The sequence below is a fragment of the Chinchilla lanigera genome, unplaced genomic scaffold (assembly GCF_000276665.1).
Source record: "Chinchilla lanigera isolate Chin_1 unplaced genomic scaffold, ChiLan1.0 scaffold00112, whole genome shotgun sequence".
In the NCBI taxonomy this organism is placed as follows: domain Eukaryota; kingdom Metazoa; phylum Chordata; class Mammalia; order Rodentia; family Chinchillidae; genus Chinchilla; species Chinchilla lanigera.
In genome coordinates this window covers 5,375,960-5,392,139 of record NW_004955513.1, presented here as the reverse complement: position 1 = coordinate 5,392,139, position 16,180 = coordinate 5,375,960, and the positions used below count along the sequence as shown (strand labels likewise).

The following is a 16,180-nucleotide window of genomic DNA, read 5'->3' as shown; positions in this document are numbered from 1 at the left end:
TTCTTTCACTTAGTAATATCCTTTTAAACTCCCTCCATGTTCTCTGTGTGTTAGTGGAGATTAAACTCAGTGCCTTCACACTGAGCAACATCCCCAGCTCTGTTTGTTTGTAGGCAGGATTTCATTTAGTCTCTGTATTGCCCAGGCTGGGCTTAAACTTGTGATCCTCCTGCCTCAGCCTCCCAGAGTGCTGAGATTGCAAGTGTGTGCTACTGCACCTGACTCCTTCATGTTGTCTTTTGGTTTTATTTTGTTTTGTTTTTTTCTGGTACTGGGGGTAGAACGCAGGGCCTCACACTGAGTGACAATCCCAGCCCATGTTTTATTTTTTTATTTTTGAGGCAGGATCTTGCTAAGTTGCCCAGGGTGGGCTCAAATTTGCAGTCCTCCTGCCTCAGCCTTCCAGAATGTTGAGACTGCAAGCATGCGTCACTATAACTGGCTTCCTTTATGTCTTTTGATGGTTCAGTAGCTCACTTCTTTTTAGTGCTGAATAATAATCCATTGTCTTGATGGACCACAGTTTGTTTATCCCTTCACCTTCTGAAGGACATCACGGTTGGTCCCAGGTCTTGATTAAGTCTGTGAATAAGGGTGTCACAGACATCTGAGTGCAAGTGTTTGTGTGGACATAGGTTCCAGCTCCACTGGGTAAATGAATGCCCAGGAGCGTGACTGCTGGATCCCACGGTGAGAGTATGTGCTGTTTTTGAGGCGCAAGCAGCGGGACCATTTTGCAGGGAGTGAGAGTTCCAGGACCTGGTGTTGTGGTGTTGTGGGTTTGGGCTGTCCCAACAGGTATGTAACAGCCTCTCATGGTCGTTCTGATTTGCATTTCTCATGACGTATCATGTGGAGTGCTGTTGCAGGGGTTTATTTCTGTAAGTACACATACTTTGGTTAGGTGTCTTTTCACATTGGTGGCCCATTTTGTGACTAGATTGCTTTCTTATTGTTGAAATGTAAGAGTCCTTTGTGTATTTAGTGACCGTCTTTGCCAGCTCTGTCTTTTGCAGCTGTGTTCTCCTGCCTGTGTCCTGTGCTCTTAGTTTCTTGGTAGCATCTGTTGCAGAGCAGTTGTTACACAGTGAAAGTGCAGCTCCTTGGTTATTTGTGTTTTGGGTTGTGCCATGGGCACTGTATGTAAAAATGTCACCTCCAGACACGAGGTCATCTCGGTTTTCTCCTCTGCATCTTCAGTCTTCTGGCCGGTCTGTGCTTTGCACTGGGCTCTGTGGTGTGCGAGAGCTGATCTGGGCAGCAGCTTTACAGCCCATGTCTGCTCAGCCATCCTGCGTGGTGTCCAGTTGACTCTGCCCCTCATCTTCTCCTGTCATGGCACCTTTGCTCCTTTGTCAGATCAGCTGCCTACATTTATACCCTCTTTCTTGTGTGGCTTGATTTTTTATTCTTTTAATTTGCATTTAGACAAACAGGAGTTCTCGATTGTAAAATAGACCAATTTTCTCTCATATGATTATCACTTTTGTGTTTTACTGAAGAAATTTCCAGCCCTCAGGAGACTGGGGCAGGAAGATCACCATGAGTTTGAGGCCAGCCTAGGCTAATAGTGAATCCAGGCCAACCTGAACTACATAGCCAGACCTTTCTTTAAAAATAAAACACAAAACAAACAATCAAAACAACAACAACAACAAAAAAATTTCATCCTGTCCTCAAGTCATGAAGATGTACTAAAAACCTTGCTGTGTCCAGGCATGGTGGTGCATGCCTGTGGTCCCAGCACCTTGGGAGGCCGAGGCAGGAGGATTATAAATTCAAGCCCAGCCTGGGCAATTTAATAGTTAATGCTTTAGTGAGATCCTATCTCAAAATAAAAATGTTTAAAAGGCTGAGGATGTAGCTCAGTGAAAAGGCCCTGTGTTCAATCCACAGTACTTCCAACCCCCCCCAAAAAGCAAATAAGCAAAAAAAAAATGTTGTTTTACCTTTTAAATTTACAATCTCCCTGGAATTGATTTTGGTGCTGATATAGGGTGGGAATAAGGTTCATTTTTTCTGTAGGAACATCACAGAGCACGTTCGTGTGTTCTGGTCACCCCTTCATCTGGCCTGTGAGGCAGGATGCAAAGCAGGGTATCACTTTCAGGTGGCAGTGTGGGGTATGGGAGCTGAGGACCCACCAGCTGCAGGTCCTCACGGCTCAGAAAGTAGGGTGGGTCTTGTGCCTCATTGCTAAAGTGTCAGAGGACATCCTGTTTCCAGGTCTAGGGGGAGCCAACATCTCTCCTGCTGATCTGCCTCAGGGTGCTGCATTCCCTGGTGCCCCATGGCAATTCTTGGGAATGACAGTGAGACAGGCTGAGTAGGGTGAGCTCAAGGCCACCAGGAGGGCTATCCTACAATCTCCCATTGACCAGACTCTCCCTCAGAGGGGCCACACTGCACACTGGGCCACTGTACTTCCTTTGCCTCACGGTAGGTGGCCACCTCTGTGGGCCACTTCTACAGAGAGCATTTCTGTTCCGTAAAGATCCAGACCGAGAGATGTTTCCTTCTAGCATGAAGACATCGTCTGCTCTTCCTCTGGTACCCAGAATTTGGGAAAGAAGCTGTTTGGCAGCCTGGCCAGTGGTGCTGTTCACACCAGGGCAGACTGGGGCTGCTGTCTGTCCACCCTCATCCCACAGAGCTGGAGACAGCAGGGCCCCCATCCTTTGGAAGACTGAAGCAGGCCAGGGCCTCCCTTGGCCTGGACCTGCAGCACTCTGTCCTCCAGGGGAAAGAACTCTGGCACCATACAAAGAACCAGGTCCTTGGGCCACCCCTCCCAGGAGAGAGTGGTCAGAGCCATCCTGGTCGGCAAGAGCTGGGGTCCAAGGAAGAGAGCCCAGAGCACTGCCTTGGGGCCTCCACACTTCCCTGACTACCTTGCCTGGGACCGCCCCCAAATCCAGGCAGGGGCCCTAGGAGCAACAGCATTCACTAAGGGGAAGGTGAAGCCTAGCCCGGGGTCCCTATGGCTAGACAAGGCCTAGCTTCAAGTCCTCGTGGGGTGGAGAGGTAGAGAAGAATCACCTGCCTTTCACAGCTGTCCAGCTGGGAAGGTGCCAGGAAGATACTGCTGTGAGGACACTGACTGGAGCTCTCACCCCAGTGTGCAGGCCAGGAGCTTTGGATTGGAGCTCCAAGCCCGGAGCCTCCCACTGTGGGGCTGCTTCTGCAGTTTAACTCAGAGCTGTGACAGTCCCATTCCAGCAGCCCTCCTGACAGGACACCCTTGCTCTGCTGTCTCTAAGAAGCACACTGCCAGGTAAACTGTGTTACTGTTGCTGGGAGCACGTAGTCCCAGCATTTGAGATGCTAAGGTGAGAGGATTGCTTGAACCTACCAATTGAGGGCCAGTTTGGGCAGCATAGTGAGACTCCATGATCTCTTATTGCTTAACTCTTAATTCTATGCTCTTGAAAAACTTGTTGAGAATGATCAGACCTTCCAGCACTATATCGGGGAAAACAGGCCACCGAGGTCCTGCAGTTTTCCTCCACCTGGCACCAAGATCCTGTTCCTTTCCCACTGCAGAGACTGTACCCCTTGTCACTGCCGCATGGTGGGCTGGCTTCCTGAGAGCCAGCACTGCTCCCCTCCCAGCTGTTCCCCTTACCACCACTGGCCTTTCCTGGAATCATAGTGTTGGTACCAGTTGCAGACTATGAGTGCTAATGTGGAAGACACCAGATGCACCTTCAGGGGAGCTGAGCACCCTGGTCCCCTTACCTGTCCTTGGAGGTGACTGGTGGCTGTGTTCTCAGGCCCAGTCCTGCTGCTGACCAGTGACAACGTCAGACAGCGCCTTGGCTCTGCAGCTCTGGACAGGTGAGTTGGCACCAGCCCCACTGGTCCCTGTAGAAAGCAGCCTCCTCCTTGCTGGTAGAGGCACAGCCTGGAGGTGTGTGCTGCTGGCCTTGTGCCCCTGTACCTGTATGCCCCAGCTGCACTGCATTCAGCACATGTATGGGCAACATTGGGCTGCCCTCCTCTGTCCTCACCCTCTCACTGCCCTACAGAGAGCCCTAGTCCTTGGGTCCTGGCCGCACCTGTGCTTGGCTAAGAAAGACTTGGGCCAGGCCTGGGGTGCAGTAGGGGAGGGTATTGTGCTGGTTGTCCTCACCCTCTGCCACCTCTGTGGCCCATAGTGTCCATGAGTACCGGCTGTCCAGCTGGCTGGGGCAGCAGGAGGACATTCACCGGATAGTGCTGTACCAGGCAGACAGCACGCTCACCCCCTGGACGCAGCGCTGCATCCGACAGGCCGACTGCATCCTCATCGTGGGCCTAGGCGAACAGGAGCCCACAGTGGGCGAGGTGAGGGGTGCCCTCTCCACGGCCCAGTTCTCTTTTCTTTGGATAAAACATTTCAACAACTCAGAAGTGGGCCCACCACCTGCTTCAGTTCCCACCCCCTCTGTGTTAGAGATGTCCACTGTGTTCTTTTCCATTGGTTTTAGCACAAAGCCCAGCAGGAGCTCTGCCCCGGGGACTTGGAGCCTCTGTCTGCTTCACGCCGCACAGCATGTGTGTAAAGCACTCATGGGCAGGTCTGAGGCTTGGTCGGAATAGTGCCCTACTTTACCTCATCCTGAATCTCCTTTTTCCTCAGCATATAGGACTGTGAGCTTTGTCCACATTGTTCACTGCTCTTGTAGCTGTCCACCTGCCTCCCCTGTGAGTCCCTCACCACCAGCTCAGGCTTTCTTGGTAGTAGGGTAGGAGATTGTGTCACCACACAGGCCAAGTGTAGGGTGCCCTTAGGGTGCCCACAAGCTGCTGCCCTAGGGTGTGTTCAGATTCAAGGTGCAAGTGGTCTGCAGGTGTGGGTTTTTGCAGTCCCCTCAGATGTGGCCACAAGGCTCCCACTTCCCCGAGTGCTGTGAATGACACCTCTTCACCACTTTCCTCCCTGCTCAGCTTTTCTCCCCAGGCGTCTACCTATCTGTCTTGTTCTGGGACAGCTAAACATTCTCGCTGTAATATTTGCTCCTCCAGGTAAGGTGAGTGCCTTACAAAACACATCATGCAAAGCTCACAATGTGTGTGCATGAGCAGCATCAGGAACAGACAGAGATGTCCCTGTCCTTGTACACAGATGCCTTGTGGCCATGATGACCACCTGCAAATACAACCCAGCAGGCCTTGTGGTCCAAGCTTGGCTACCCCCAGTAGGTCATGCCACAGCCCAGCCATTCGCAGAAGCAAGAGCCACTCTCAGCCCTGCCTGCAGCCCTTCTGTCCTGTGAGACCAGCTGACAGGTGTCCCCAGAGCAACTCCATCCTGTCCTGGGCCCTCTGTCTCGCCTGGTGTCTTAACAGTCCTGCTCCCACAGCTAGAGCGGATGCTGGAGAGCACAGCTGTGCGTGCCCAGAAGCAGCTGATCCTACTGCACAGGGCTGAAGGGCCAGCACCAGCGCACACTGCAGAGTGGCTCAACATGCGGAGTTGGTGCTCAGGCCACCTGCACCTCTGCTGCCCACGGCGCATCTTCTCTAGGAGGAGCTTGCCCAAGCTGGTATGCCTTGGGGGCCAGGGGGACCCCAACCTTCTGCCCACTCTGTCTGCCTTCCAGATGTCTTCCTCCTCTTCCTGACGGTCCAGCTCCTGGGCTGTGGGTGCTGTTTGGGACGTGTCCCTGCACCGTAACTCTGGCTAGGAGTCTGTGTTTGTCTGGCCTTGACTTTGGGACTCCTGGGCTGCCACCTATGTGGTACTGTGCCCTGTAAAGGGGAGGTGTGGGTGGAGCTCAACAGGAGCTGGCAGTGTCCTAGGGACCAGGAAACCCTGAAGAGTAAATCCAGGGTCTGGGCCTGAAAGTCTCAGGGGTTGGAGGGAAGCAGATAGGGTACTGGGCACTGGGGCTCCTCTTCCATAGGGCATACTCAGTCCACTCAGCAGCCCAGCAATTCAGCCAGCAGTGTCTTCCCAGTACCCTGTGCCTCCCAAGAGCACTGTCTGCCAAAAGGGCCAGTGGGCTCTCTGGCAGGACAATTGAGGCAGCTGTTGGTTCTCTGGTGGCCCAGCTGTCTTCTCTGAGCAAACGTTCTTCCATGAGCCTTGGCCCAAGGTCCTGATGGGGTCATGTCCTAGAGAGGATGTGGATGAGGATGGGCGTGAGGAAATGGCCCAGATAAGGCAGGACACACAGGTCTTGGCTGGGGTCCTCCAAGCCCCTTCCCATGCTCCCCTCCTCAGATGGAGATGTACGAGCGTGTCTTCCAGCGGCCCCCAGACCGGCACTCGGACTTCTCCCGTCTAGCGCGTGTGCTCACAGGCAATGCAATCGCCTTGGTGCTTGGAGGAGGCGGAGCAAGGTGAGCCCATGGGTGCTATGCTGGGCACCAGGAGGACAGGGTGTTATATCATAGACAGACCTTGGGTTGCAGTGACTTCTGCCATCCCCAGGAGAGTCCACATTTGCACCCAGAAGGCCAGGTCCCTTTGCTGCCAGTTCGGGGCATGGGGATCTTGTATCTTGTGCATAGAAGTATTTGCTTGCACATGAGCCACTGTGTCTCCTCTGAGCTCCCTGTTCTTGTCTTTCACCAGTGTCCTCACTGTGCTCCCAGTGAGTTCCTCTCCATTTTTATAAGTGCTCTAGAGAGTAAAGCACTGATCTGCCCTACCAAAGCAGAGCTACCAAAGCAGTATTTAGTTCTTCAGGCTGTGGGTTTCTTAAAGGCCTTTTTTTTTTTTTTCTTCGAGACAGGGTCTCGCTATGTAGGTTAAATTGGCTTTGAACTCAGTGTGTAGCCCAGGCTGGCTGAGAACTTGTAACAGTCTTACTGCCTCAGCCCTTTGAATGCTAGAATTATGGGTGTGCGCCACCATGCCCAGCTGCCTTAAAGGACTTTTACCCCAAGAATTCCTGTGGCCCAGCAGGTGGCTTCCTTGGTGACACAGATGTGCCCAAGGGGGGCATCTATATCAGTGCAGGGAAGGGGGACACCATGGGCTTCCTGCTCTGCTGGAGGATCTCAGAGGTAGCTGGCCAGGTAGAAAGGTACTCCTGGCTGGCACTGTGACAGGATCCTCTCACAACACCTGTCTGAGTCCTGGTCCTGCACAAGCTAGGGGTGAGGTGACAGCACCATGTCACTGCATCCTGTGGTCTCAGAGCTTAAGGGACTTGAGACTTGCCTGTGCCCTGCTCCCACCTGAACACTGAAGAAACTGATCTAAAGGATGGGGCAGTTGTCAGGCCAGGAGAGGCCCAGGTCCTTTCCATGGGTCTAGACATCAGGGGCCTGCACCAGTTGGCCCCAGGCTTTGGGCCTGGCTTGCGGCATTTTCAACAACAGCAGGGGTTTAATCAAGGACCTGAGGAGCACTTAGGAGCCAGCCGCCAGCCCTTGCATCAGGCCGAGGCCCAGAAAAGACCACTGCAGCTCCCCCTGCTTTACCCTCCCTGGGCTGCCGAGGGGACCCAGGGCTCCTCCCAGGCTGGCAAGGTCCTGCGGCTGGGCCACATCCTAGCCCTCATCTGCTTTTTTTTCTCAGTCTAGTTTAAAGATGTTTTTGTTTGCCTTGGGTTTTCAATAATGCAGGAATGGTTTTATTTGGGTTCATTCTTAGGGTTTGTGATGCTTTTTCAATCTGGAGCTTGATGCTGGTCATCAGTCCAAAACTGCCACTGGGTGATTTTTCCCAATGCTATTTGTCTGCCTCTTTTTTCTCTTTCTGGGTATAGTGTACACATATATTAGACCTTTGTGTCATATGGCACATGTTTCCTAAGGTCTTTATTGGCTTCCTTTTGAGACAGAGTCTCACTATGCAGTTCAGGCTGGCCTTGAACTCACTGTATAGCCCTGGATGGCCTCAGATTCACCTGATCCTCCTGCCTCAGCCTCCTGAGTGCTGGGATTATAGGCATGCATTACAATGCCCAGCTCTTTATCTATTGTGGAAAAGAATGTTTTACATATTCCGTCCTTTTGATGCTTTGGCTCAACAAGTATTTTTTCCTGACTTATGTCTCATCTCTCTTCAGCTGTGTCTAATCTGCTACTAAATATATTCACTGAGTTCTTCATTTCAGTTGTTATATATTTCATTTCTACAATCTTTACTTCATTCCATTTTATAACTTCTGATTCTGTGCCAAAATTATTATTTTTTTATTTTATGGAAAAAAGTAAAACAAAATTTCATAACAAAATAATAGAATAACAATAGTTAATACATTGAGTATTGTTATCTTTAAAGTAGTTACTCAGAATACAAGATATGGGCATAAAACATTCTCCAAACAATTTTAGCACAAACCTTTCTTTTCAGTGAACTAAGAGGAACTAGTAGTATAACTACCTTGTATTTTGTTTTTCTTTTCCTTTTCCCTTCTTTCCTTTTCCCTTTCCCCCATCCTAGTTCCTTTTTCCTTTTGAACAATTTCTTCCCATTTCACAATATCTATTGTACATATTGGACTTCATTTACTCTTTTAGTTTCTCACACCAGGGAGACAATGGGACATTTACACAAGTCTGATTTATTTCACTTATGAGTATGGTCTCAAGTTGCATCTATTTATCTATAAAAGTCTCAGGTTTATCCTCCTTTATAGCTGAGTAGTATCCCATTGTATAAAAACCATTTTTATCCATTCCTCTGTTGATGGGCATTTGGGTTGTTTCCAAGATCTAACTATTACAAATTGTGCTGCTATTAATATGGGTGCATATATATCATTGTGGTATGATGTTTTTAATTCCTCCAGAAAGATGCTCAGAAGGAGAATAGCTGGGTTGAATGGGACCTCTACTTCTACTTTTTTGAGGAATCTCCATACTGATTTCCATAGTGGTTGCACCAGTCTGCACTCTCACCAACAGTGTAGAAGGATTCCTTTTTCCCCACAGCCCTGCCAGCATTTGTCATTGGTTGATGTCTTGATGATAACCATTCTTTGTGGAGTGAGATGGAATCTCGGTGTTGTTTTAATTTGCCTTCCTCAAATGACCAGTGATGTTAAACTATGCCAAAATTGTTAATCTAGTCTTTAATTCTTTGAACTTTTAAAGATGTATTTAAGTATTTATCTTTTGATGGAGACCACTACAAAGCAGCTCTGAGAAGGATTTAAATTTACCAATTGGCTTTCCATGTTTACTTGTGAGTCTGTTCAAGGCCTAGGCCCCTTGTCTGGAGATGGGCAGCAGACTCATAGTAAGTGAACCTCTGTGAGTCACTGATCCCAACCGACTGAGGCCTGTAGTAGTGGTTGAAGCAAAGGACAAGACAAAGCCACAGCTAAGGGCACCTGGCTCCAACCTCAGGTAACTAGATAAAGACTGTAGCTGTAGGCATCTCACTCCTGAGTGGAGACCTTCCTGGAGGTAACATAGTTCTCCTAGATTATTTTAATACATTACTTGGAGAAGTCCTTGAGCTGTTCTACCATTCTCCAGTAATCCCCTCCCTTGTTCTGATAACTAAATAAATATGGGCCACCCAGAGAAGGTCTTGGTCTTAGCCTGAGTATCTTGAATTCTATGAGAAGGTTTTGATCCTCCTGGAGCCCTGAAATCATTCCATTTGTCTTTTTTATTTAGCCTTTGCTGTGCACTCATTTGGGAAATTGTGGGCCTGATCAGTCCTCAATAAGTAAGGAATAATAGTAACATGATAATCTTTTGTAATGATATTCTATAATTTTTATTATGTTAAATATGCTTAAATTTTACCATTTTTGCCATTTTTGATTATACAGTTAAGTACATTCACAGTGCTGTGCAACCACCAGCATTATCCATTTCCAGAGTATATTCATTCTAACACGCTCTGTACCCATTAAATACTAACTCCCATTCCCTCTCCATTCAACCCTGGTAACTATTATTTTACTTTCCCTCTCCATGAATTTGCCTATTCTAGGTACTTCATGTGAGTGGGATCATATATTTGTCCACTAGTGTCTGACTTCTTCACTGAAAACATTCATGTATCCCAGAGTCCTCCTGGTGTTCACCTGGATCGCCTTCTTAGTGGGCCTCACCTCTTCTCCCTATCCCCAGCTGAGCAAGTCTTATTCTCAGTCTTGCTGCAGTCACAAGTATTTGTAGGTTGAAGATACTGGATGGGCTCTACATGTGACCCTTCCACATCTCCTTCCCTGTTTCAGCTCCCCAGGTCCTCAGCACCTCCAGAGAGGATGGAGTGATTGGTTTAATCTGTTTATCTCCGTAGCACACTCACGTGTGTGTGTGTGTGTGTGTGTGTGTGTGTGTGTGTGTGTGTGTGGTACTAGGGATGGAACCCACTTGCTAGGCAAGTGCTCAAGCACTGAGCTGTACCCCAGCCCAGGATAGATTTTAATCACATGCACACTCCCTCTGTGAGCAGCATCCTTGCCTGTCTGTGCCTGGTGCAGGAGTCAGGAACTGTAGGGGCATGGTGGGCTGCAGTGGGGCAGGCCTTGGTGACACACTCACCTCCTTGTGTGTCCTGCTGGTGAAGAGGCTGTGCCCAGGTGGGCATCCTCCGGGCCCTGGCAGAATGTGGCATCCCCGTGGACATGGTCGGAGGCACATCCATTGGGGCCTTCATGGGTGCCCTGTATGCTGAGGAGCGGAACTACAGCCAGACTCGGATCCGAGCCAAGCAGTGGGCCGAGGTAAGTGGCAGCCTACACCCACCAAGAGCCTTGTCTCAGGGAGACAGACCTGCAGGTCTCAGAGCAGGGCCAGGGAAGAAAGCATGGAGAAGTCAAGGACATGGGCTCATGGTGGTCACCCAGTAACACATGGCGACATAGCTGTCACCTGCAGTCCCTGGGTACAGGAGATATGGCCTGCTGTACAGGTCCCTAGGGCAGGGAGACCGGGGCCAGTGAGGAGCAAGAGGAGTAAGTGGCAAAGCAGGGCAGGATAGCAGCACAAGACTGGCCTGGTGGGCCACTCAGTAGGCCTTGGGGACCTCAGCCAGAATGCTGTCTTGGTGTGAGTCCTGAGGGAACCATGGTGCAGGCTGTAGCTGGGCACAGGGCATATGTAAATGGCTCTGGCCCATGCTCTGGCCTCATCATAAATGAGCTCAAGAACCAAAGCATCAGATGCAGGACAAAAGGACCCAGAGCACTCCTGGCTCAAGCCCTGCAGCTGGCAGTCCCCAGGGACCAGGCAGAACCCAGTGGAGCCCTGTGCAGAATCAAAGGGAGTGTGCTCTGCTTTTTAAAAGAAAGGGAAATTGTCATCCTCCATATGGGAACTCTCAGATGTGCTCTCCGCGGCCACCATGCTGCCACCAGGCCCCGGGGGTGCTGCCGCGCTCACCCACCTCTCAGCATGGCCACCCAGGAAAGGGCCTGGTGTTGCATCCTGTGTCACTGTGATACAGCCGCAGTCACTAGGGATGGCCTCTGAGAAGAGGGGCCACAGGACAGCGTCCAGCAGGCAGAGGACAGCATAGCAAGTGTCCGGCTAGCGAGGCTGTGGGAAGTCCTTTCTGAGGGTCTGATACTGAGGACAGGGGCAGCAGTGGTCAGTGTGATTTAGAGTCCTCCTGCCCTCCTGGGCTGTGGGACCTCCCAGGGCTGACTGGAGCTGGGCAGAGGCTTCCTGGGAGGGTGGGTCAGGCCCTGGACAGAGTCCAGAACATCCCATCTCATGCTCCCTGGCTTGTCTGCCGAGGCTATCACTCCTCACAAGCATGTGTGCTCTGCAGCTCACCCCCCCCTTGCAGGAGCAGCAAGGACCCTTTCTTTCTATCTCTGACCTAAGAAGTCAGAGGCTATCCTTTAGACTGGGTATGCTCCAGTGGGACCAGTCACATGTCCTCTGATCATAGGTGTTTCCTGGCCCCACCCAAAAGAACCCCCAAGAAAACAGGGGTGGGCAAGTGCCCTGTGCACTAGAGCCCTGGGCAGCATCACTGTGGTGTGGGTCTGGTTGGCCTCACACAGTCCCCCACTCTCTGGAGAGGTGACCTGGGGCTCCTTGAAAATTATGCCTCTACCCCAGTGAGGAGTAGGCCCTGGGCTCTTCCAGCTGCTGACACCCCCACTCCCCACAGTGCTGATTTTCCAGCCCTGCCTGCTGCTCCTGCTTCGACTGGGAGGCCTGGGCACAAGGGTGCTGGTGAAGCTACTCCAGGGTCAAGGAGGGACAAAGGGCACTGCCAGCCGCTATGCCCACTCTGAGGCCCAGGCCCATGACAGGCACACTCTAGAGACCTCAGGGTTCTAGGATACAGCTCAACACCTGTGTCCTGCTACTGGGAGCCCACATATGTGCCAGTCTTCACCAGCCATGGTCCCCAACTGGGCTGAGCTCCCCTACAGTCTCCTGTGTCCCCAGGACATGACATCAATGATGAAGACCATGTTGGACCTGACCTACCCAATCACATCGATGTTCTCAGGAGCTGGCTTCAACAGCAGCATCTGCAGCATCTTTGGAGACCAGCAGATTGAGGTGGGTACCTGCAGCCCCCTTGGCTGGCATCAGGTACTCGGGAGCTCTCAGTGCAAGAGGGGGTCTCCTGAGCCATGTCCTCCCCACAGGACCTGTGGCTCCCCTATTTTGCTATCACCACCGACATCACAGCCTCGGCCATGCGAGTCCACAGGGATGGTGAGCGCTTCTCTTGCCCTGGGCAGCCAGGGCCAGTCCCTCAGTCCACAGTGCCAGGGGTGTGGCAGGAGCATGGCAAGAGAGTGGGTACTTTTGGAGGGGTACCAGGGATCTCAGAAAGGAGGCAGGCAGCATGGGCAGATCCCAAGGGAGGCAAGGGAAGCCCCTTCATGGGTGCCCTGGTGGGGTGAGACAGTGAGGAGCGAGGATATCTGGGTGGACAAAAGGCCCTGCAGGAAGCAAAGGGAGGGACACTCCCTTTGGAGCAAGAGCCTTTGGGGACTAGGGGCCCAGCAGTGGTCTGTCACCAGCCTGGTACCCTCCCTGGAGGTGAGACTTGTACATCCTTGGCCCAACCTGTGGTCCAGGACAAGAAGCTATGGCAGGTGGCAAAAGGCTCCTCCCTGGCCCCTCTGCCACCAGACCCTCTTGACCACCAGGCTCTCTGTGGAGGTACGTGCGTGCCAGCATGTCCCTGTCAGGCTATATGCCCCCTCTCTGTGACCCCAAGGATGGACACCTGCTGATGGACGGGGGCTACATCAACAACCTCCCAGGTACAGTAAGGGCTGGGGACCTGGGGCTGGGGCAGTGTCTCCTCGGTCATTCCACTTCATGGCTGCCTGCCATGGCTGCCCCCACGCCAGGAAGGCTGAGGTGGCACACGTTTTCCTTAGAGTATGCCAAGGGAGAATGTCAGGCTGGCATCAGTACAGAACACTCACACACACACTCACACACACACACACACACACACACATGCACGCGCACCAAGTGGGTCTGGCATATGGCTGTCTCTGGCAACACAGCAGCGTGTAGAGCAAAGGCCAATAGACAAACCAAAGCACTTAGGTCCCATCTGTGCCCACAGTAGGGGACTAACAGCCTGCAGGTATCACATGTGCAGCTACCTGTTGGACATGGGCTCCTCAGAGCCCACACCTCCTGCCTCCACCAGCCCTTGGGGCACAGTGAGGCAGCATCTGGCCCCAGTTGAGTCCTGGGGTTCCACCCCAGCCTTGGCTCTGTGCTACCTGATCTAGGGGGTAACCAAGACTGCCTCCTTCCTAGCGGATGTAGCCAGATCCCTGGGGGCAAAGGTGGTGATTGCCATTGATGTGGGCAGCCGGGACGAGACAGACCTGACCAACTACGGCGACGCACTGTCTGGGTGGTGGCTGTTGTGGAAACGCTGGAACCCCCTGGCTACAAAAGTGAAGGTGGGAGTGGTAGCAGGTGGCCAGGCGCCACCCCCTGTGTCTCCTGCCTGTACCCCCTATGCCCTCTGTGTTGCCGAGGCCAGCAGGTCACTCAATACCCCTCCCCTGGCCTTGGGACCAGCCCTAGGCAAGGAGGGATGACAGGGTGCCCAGAACTTACCCCCAGCCTGTACTGCACCTGGGCCAGAAAACTCAGATGTGTCCCAGCAGGTGTTGAACATGGCTGAGATTCAGACCCGCCTGGCCTACGTGTGCTGCGTCCGGCAGCTGGAGATGGTGAAGAACAGCGACTACTGCGAATACCTGCGGCCCCCCATCGACAGCTACCGCACCCTGGACTTCGGCAAATTTGATGAGATCTGCGTAAGCCCTGGCTCCAGGTTGGGGGGCAGAGGGGTCCCCGGCCTCCTCCTGTCTGCACTAGGGGTCCTGTGTCTCCTGATGGTCCTGCTGTGTGCACAGGAGGTGGGTTACCAGCATGGGCGGACTGTGTTCGACATCTGGGTTAGGAGTGGCATTTTGGAGAAGATGCTGCAGGACCAACAGGGAACGAGCAAGCAGAAGGCCAGTGCGGTGAGGCGGCAGTCACCTCCCTACAGCTGCCAGGGCCAAGCTGGCAGTGCCCTGTGCTCCCCATCTTGCCCTCTGCGGCAGCCCCTGTGGGCCAAGTGCTAAGCACAGGTGATGTCCTCCCCATGCACGCCAGGCCCTGCCCTGCCCCAACGCCTCCTTCACAGACCTCGCTGAGATGGTGTCACGCATCGAGCCTGCCAAGGGAACTGTAGTGGACGGTGAGTTGGGCACCCAGGAGGTGGCACCCCCAGGTCTTGCCCCACCCATAGGAGTCTTTCACACTTGTGTTCCACTGGCCAGGAAGCTTGGCTAGCACTGCTGTATTCTGTCAAGTCCCAGGAGCCTCAAGTGACCCCACACCCATGGGACTGGCTCCCCAGGCCACCCCGGCCTCTCCTTTGTTCACCTCATCCCCACCTGGTTGGAACCTGCAGGATAGGAGAGTGCTGACTGCAAGTCCTCCCCACAGGGGACAGCCTGTCCTCTCTTGAAGGGGCACCTGAGAGCCCCAGGCACTGGGCCACATGTGCTGGCCAGGCACTGCAGCTCAGCTCCTGTAGGCAAAGTCTAGTCTGGGGCTGCCCATGGTGCCCGGCTGAGAGTGGGCAAGGAGGGTCTGCTGGTTCTGTGTCTTTGTGGAAGACCTCCCAGGTGGACAGGGCCAGGTGTGACCTAGGACCCATGTTGCTGTGGTGCGGAGTCTGCAGGCACACTCTGCTCTGAGTTACTCACTGGGGAGAGATGGATATGGCTGTCCCTGTTGCTCCAGATGAATCTGACTACCAGACTGAGTATGAGGAGGAGCTGCCAGGTGTCGCCAGCGACGCATACGCTGACTTCCAGAGCACCCAGGTGGAGAGGGGCTCAGACGTGGTGAGCTGCGGGGCTGCCCTCAGGTGCTCCAGACCACACCGTCTGGGATCGTGCCTCCTCATCTTCACCTTGCTTGCAGGAGAATGACCCCTCACTGCAGCATCAGCACCCTGGCCAGGTGTCCCCAGAACCATCCCAGGAGTCCTCGTCCCTGAAGCTCCCTGAAGACACACAGAAACCTTTGCTCTGAGGTCTCCTGGAATCCCTCAACTCCCGGGCTGACACCACACTGAGCAGAGGCTCTGCCTGCTCCTCGGGGTACTTTCCTGAGTGCCTCTGCCTCCCGCTCCTGGGGCATTGAGCTTCTCCGTGGCCGGTCTGGCCTCTCTCTGCCCCGGCATCTGCCTCCCCGCTCCCCCACAGTCCTGTGCAGCTGTGCCAGCCCCTGCAGGTCCCCTGAAGCCCTCTGTGAGGTGCGGGAGCCCCTGATGGATGTTAATAAAGGCAGATCTGATTGTGAACATGTCGCTGTTGAACATGTCTCTCGGTCAGAGCAACACCAAGATGGAACCAGGTCCCTGGGGGGCGCGTGTCATCTGTCCTCCCAGGGAGGCAACTCCAGCCAAGGGAGGCAGGGTCCCAGGCCCTGGATAGGACTGAGGGCCCCCAAAGCAGAGGAAACCCCTGGGGCCCACAGGGTTTCTGAAGTCTCCCAGGTGGGGGCCGCCCACTGGCTTTCAAGGCGCGGTTCTGATGCCTCAGGCCGAGGAGCCTGGGCCCTCTTCTGTGCCACCGCCCCCCACTCCCTTGCGCTGCGGAGGCCCCGCCCACGGTTCGTCACGGGGCGGAGCCATAGCGAGCCCGCCCCGGCCGTGACGTCACGCGGAGCCACAGCCCCCGGTCGGCGGAGCTCACCCGGGCGGCGGGACGCGCGGAGCGCCTGGCACTGCCATGCGGGGCCCGAGTGTGACCGCGACCACGACCGCGAG

The 16,180-nt window shown here is 53.5% G+C and overlaps 2 protein-coding genes across 6 annotated transcripts in view; both read left to right on the top strand.

The window, feature by feature from the left end:
• Positions 1-15,450, top strand: part of Pnpla7 (patatin-like phospholipase domain containing 7) — a 59,406-nt gene extending 43,956 nt beyond the window's left edge. For 4 of the 5 annotated variants that reach the window (XM_005408620.2, XM_005408619.2, XM_005408621.2 and 1 more), the window contains 14 exons: positions 3,774-3,837; positions 4,158-4,326; positions 5,346-5,528; positions 6,209-6,327; positions 10,472-10,628; positions 12,310-12,426; positions 12,516-12,585; positions 13,026-13,142; positions 13,657-13,805; positions 14,016-14,168; positions 14,268-14,378; positions 14,512-14,596; positions 15,148-15,251; positions 15,331-15,450. In XM_005408620.2, the coding sequence (XP_005408677.1) occupies positions 3,774-3,837; positions 4,158-4,326; positions 5,346-5,528; positions 6,209-6,327; positions 10,472-10,628; positions 12,310-12,426; positions 12,516-12,585; positions 13,026-13,142; positions 13,657-13,805; positions 14,016-14,168; positions 14,268-14,378; positions 14,512-14,596; positions 15,148-15,251; positions 15,331-15,441 (1,709 nt within the window). In that variant the 3' untranslated portion in view covers positions 15,442-15,450. The remainder of the gene's footprint in view (positions 1-3,773; positions 3,838-4,157; positions 4,327-5,345; positions 5,529-6,208; positions 6,328-10,471; positions 10,629-12,309; positions 12,427-12,515; positions 12,586-13,025; positions 13,143-13,656; positions 13,806-14,015; positions 14,169-14,267; positions 14,379-14,511; positions 14,597-15,147; positions 15,252-15,330) is intronic. The other variant, XM_013506659.1, reaches the window with a different exon arrangement.
• Positions 15,451-15,659: 209 nt separating this feature from the next.
• Positions 15,660-16,180, top strand: part of Nsmf (NMDA receptor synaptonuclear signaling and neuronal migration factor) — a gene marked incomplete in the record, with an annotated part of 8,097 nt that continues 7,576 nt past the window's right edge. Inside the window, 1 exon segment of the mRNA XM_013506661.1 lies at positions 15,660-16,180. Coding sequence (XP_013362115.1) covers positions 15,680-16,180 — 501 coding nt within the window.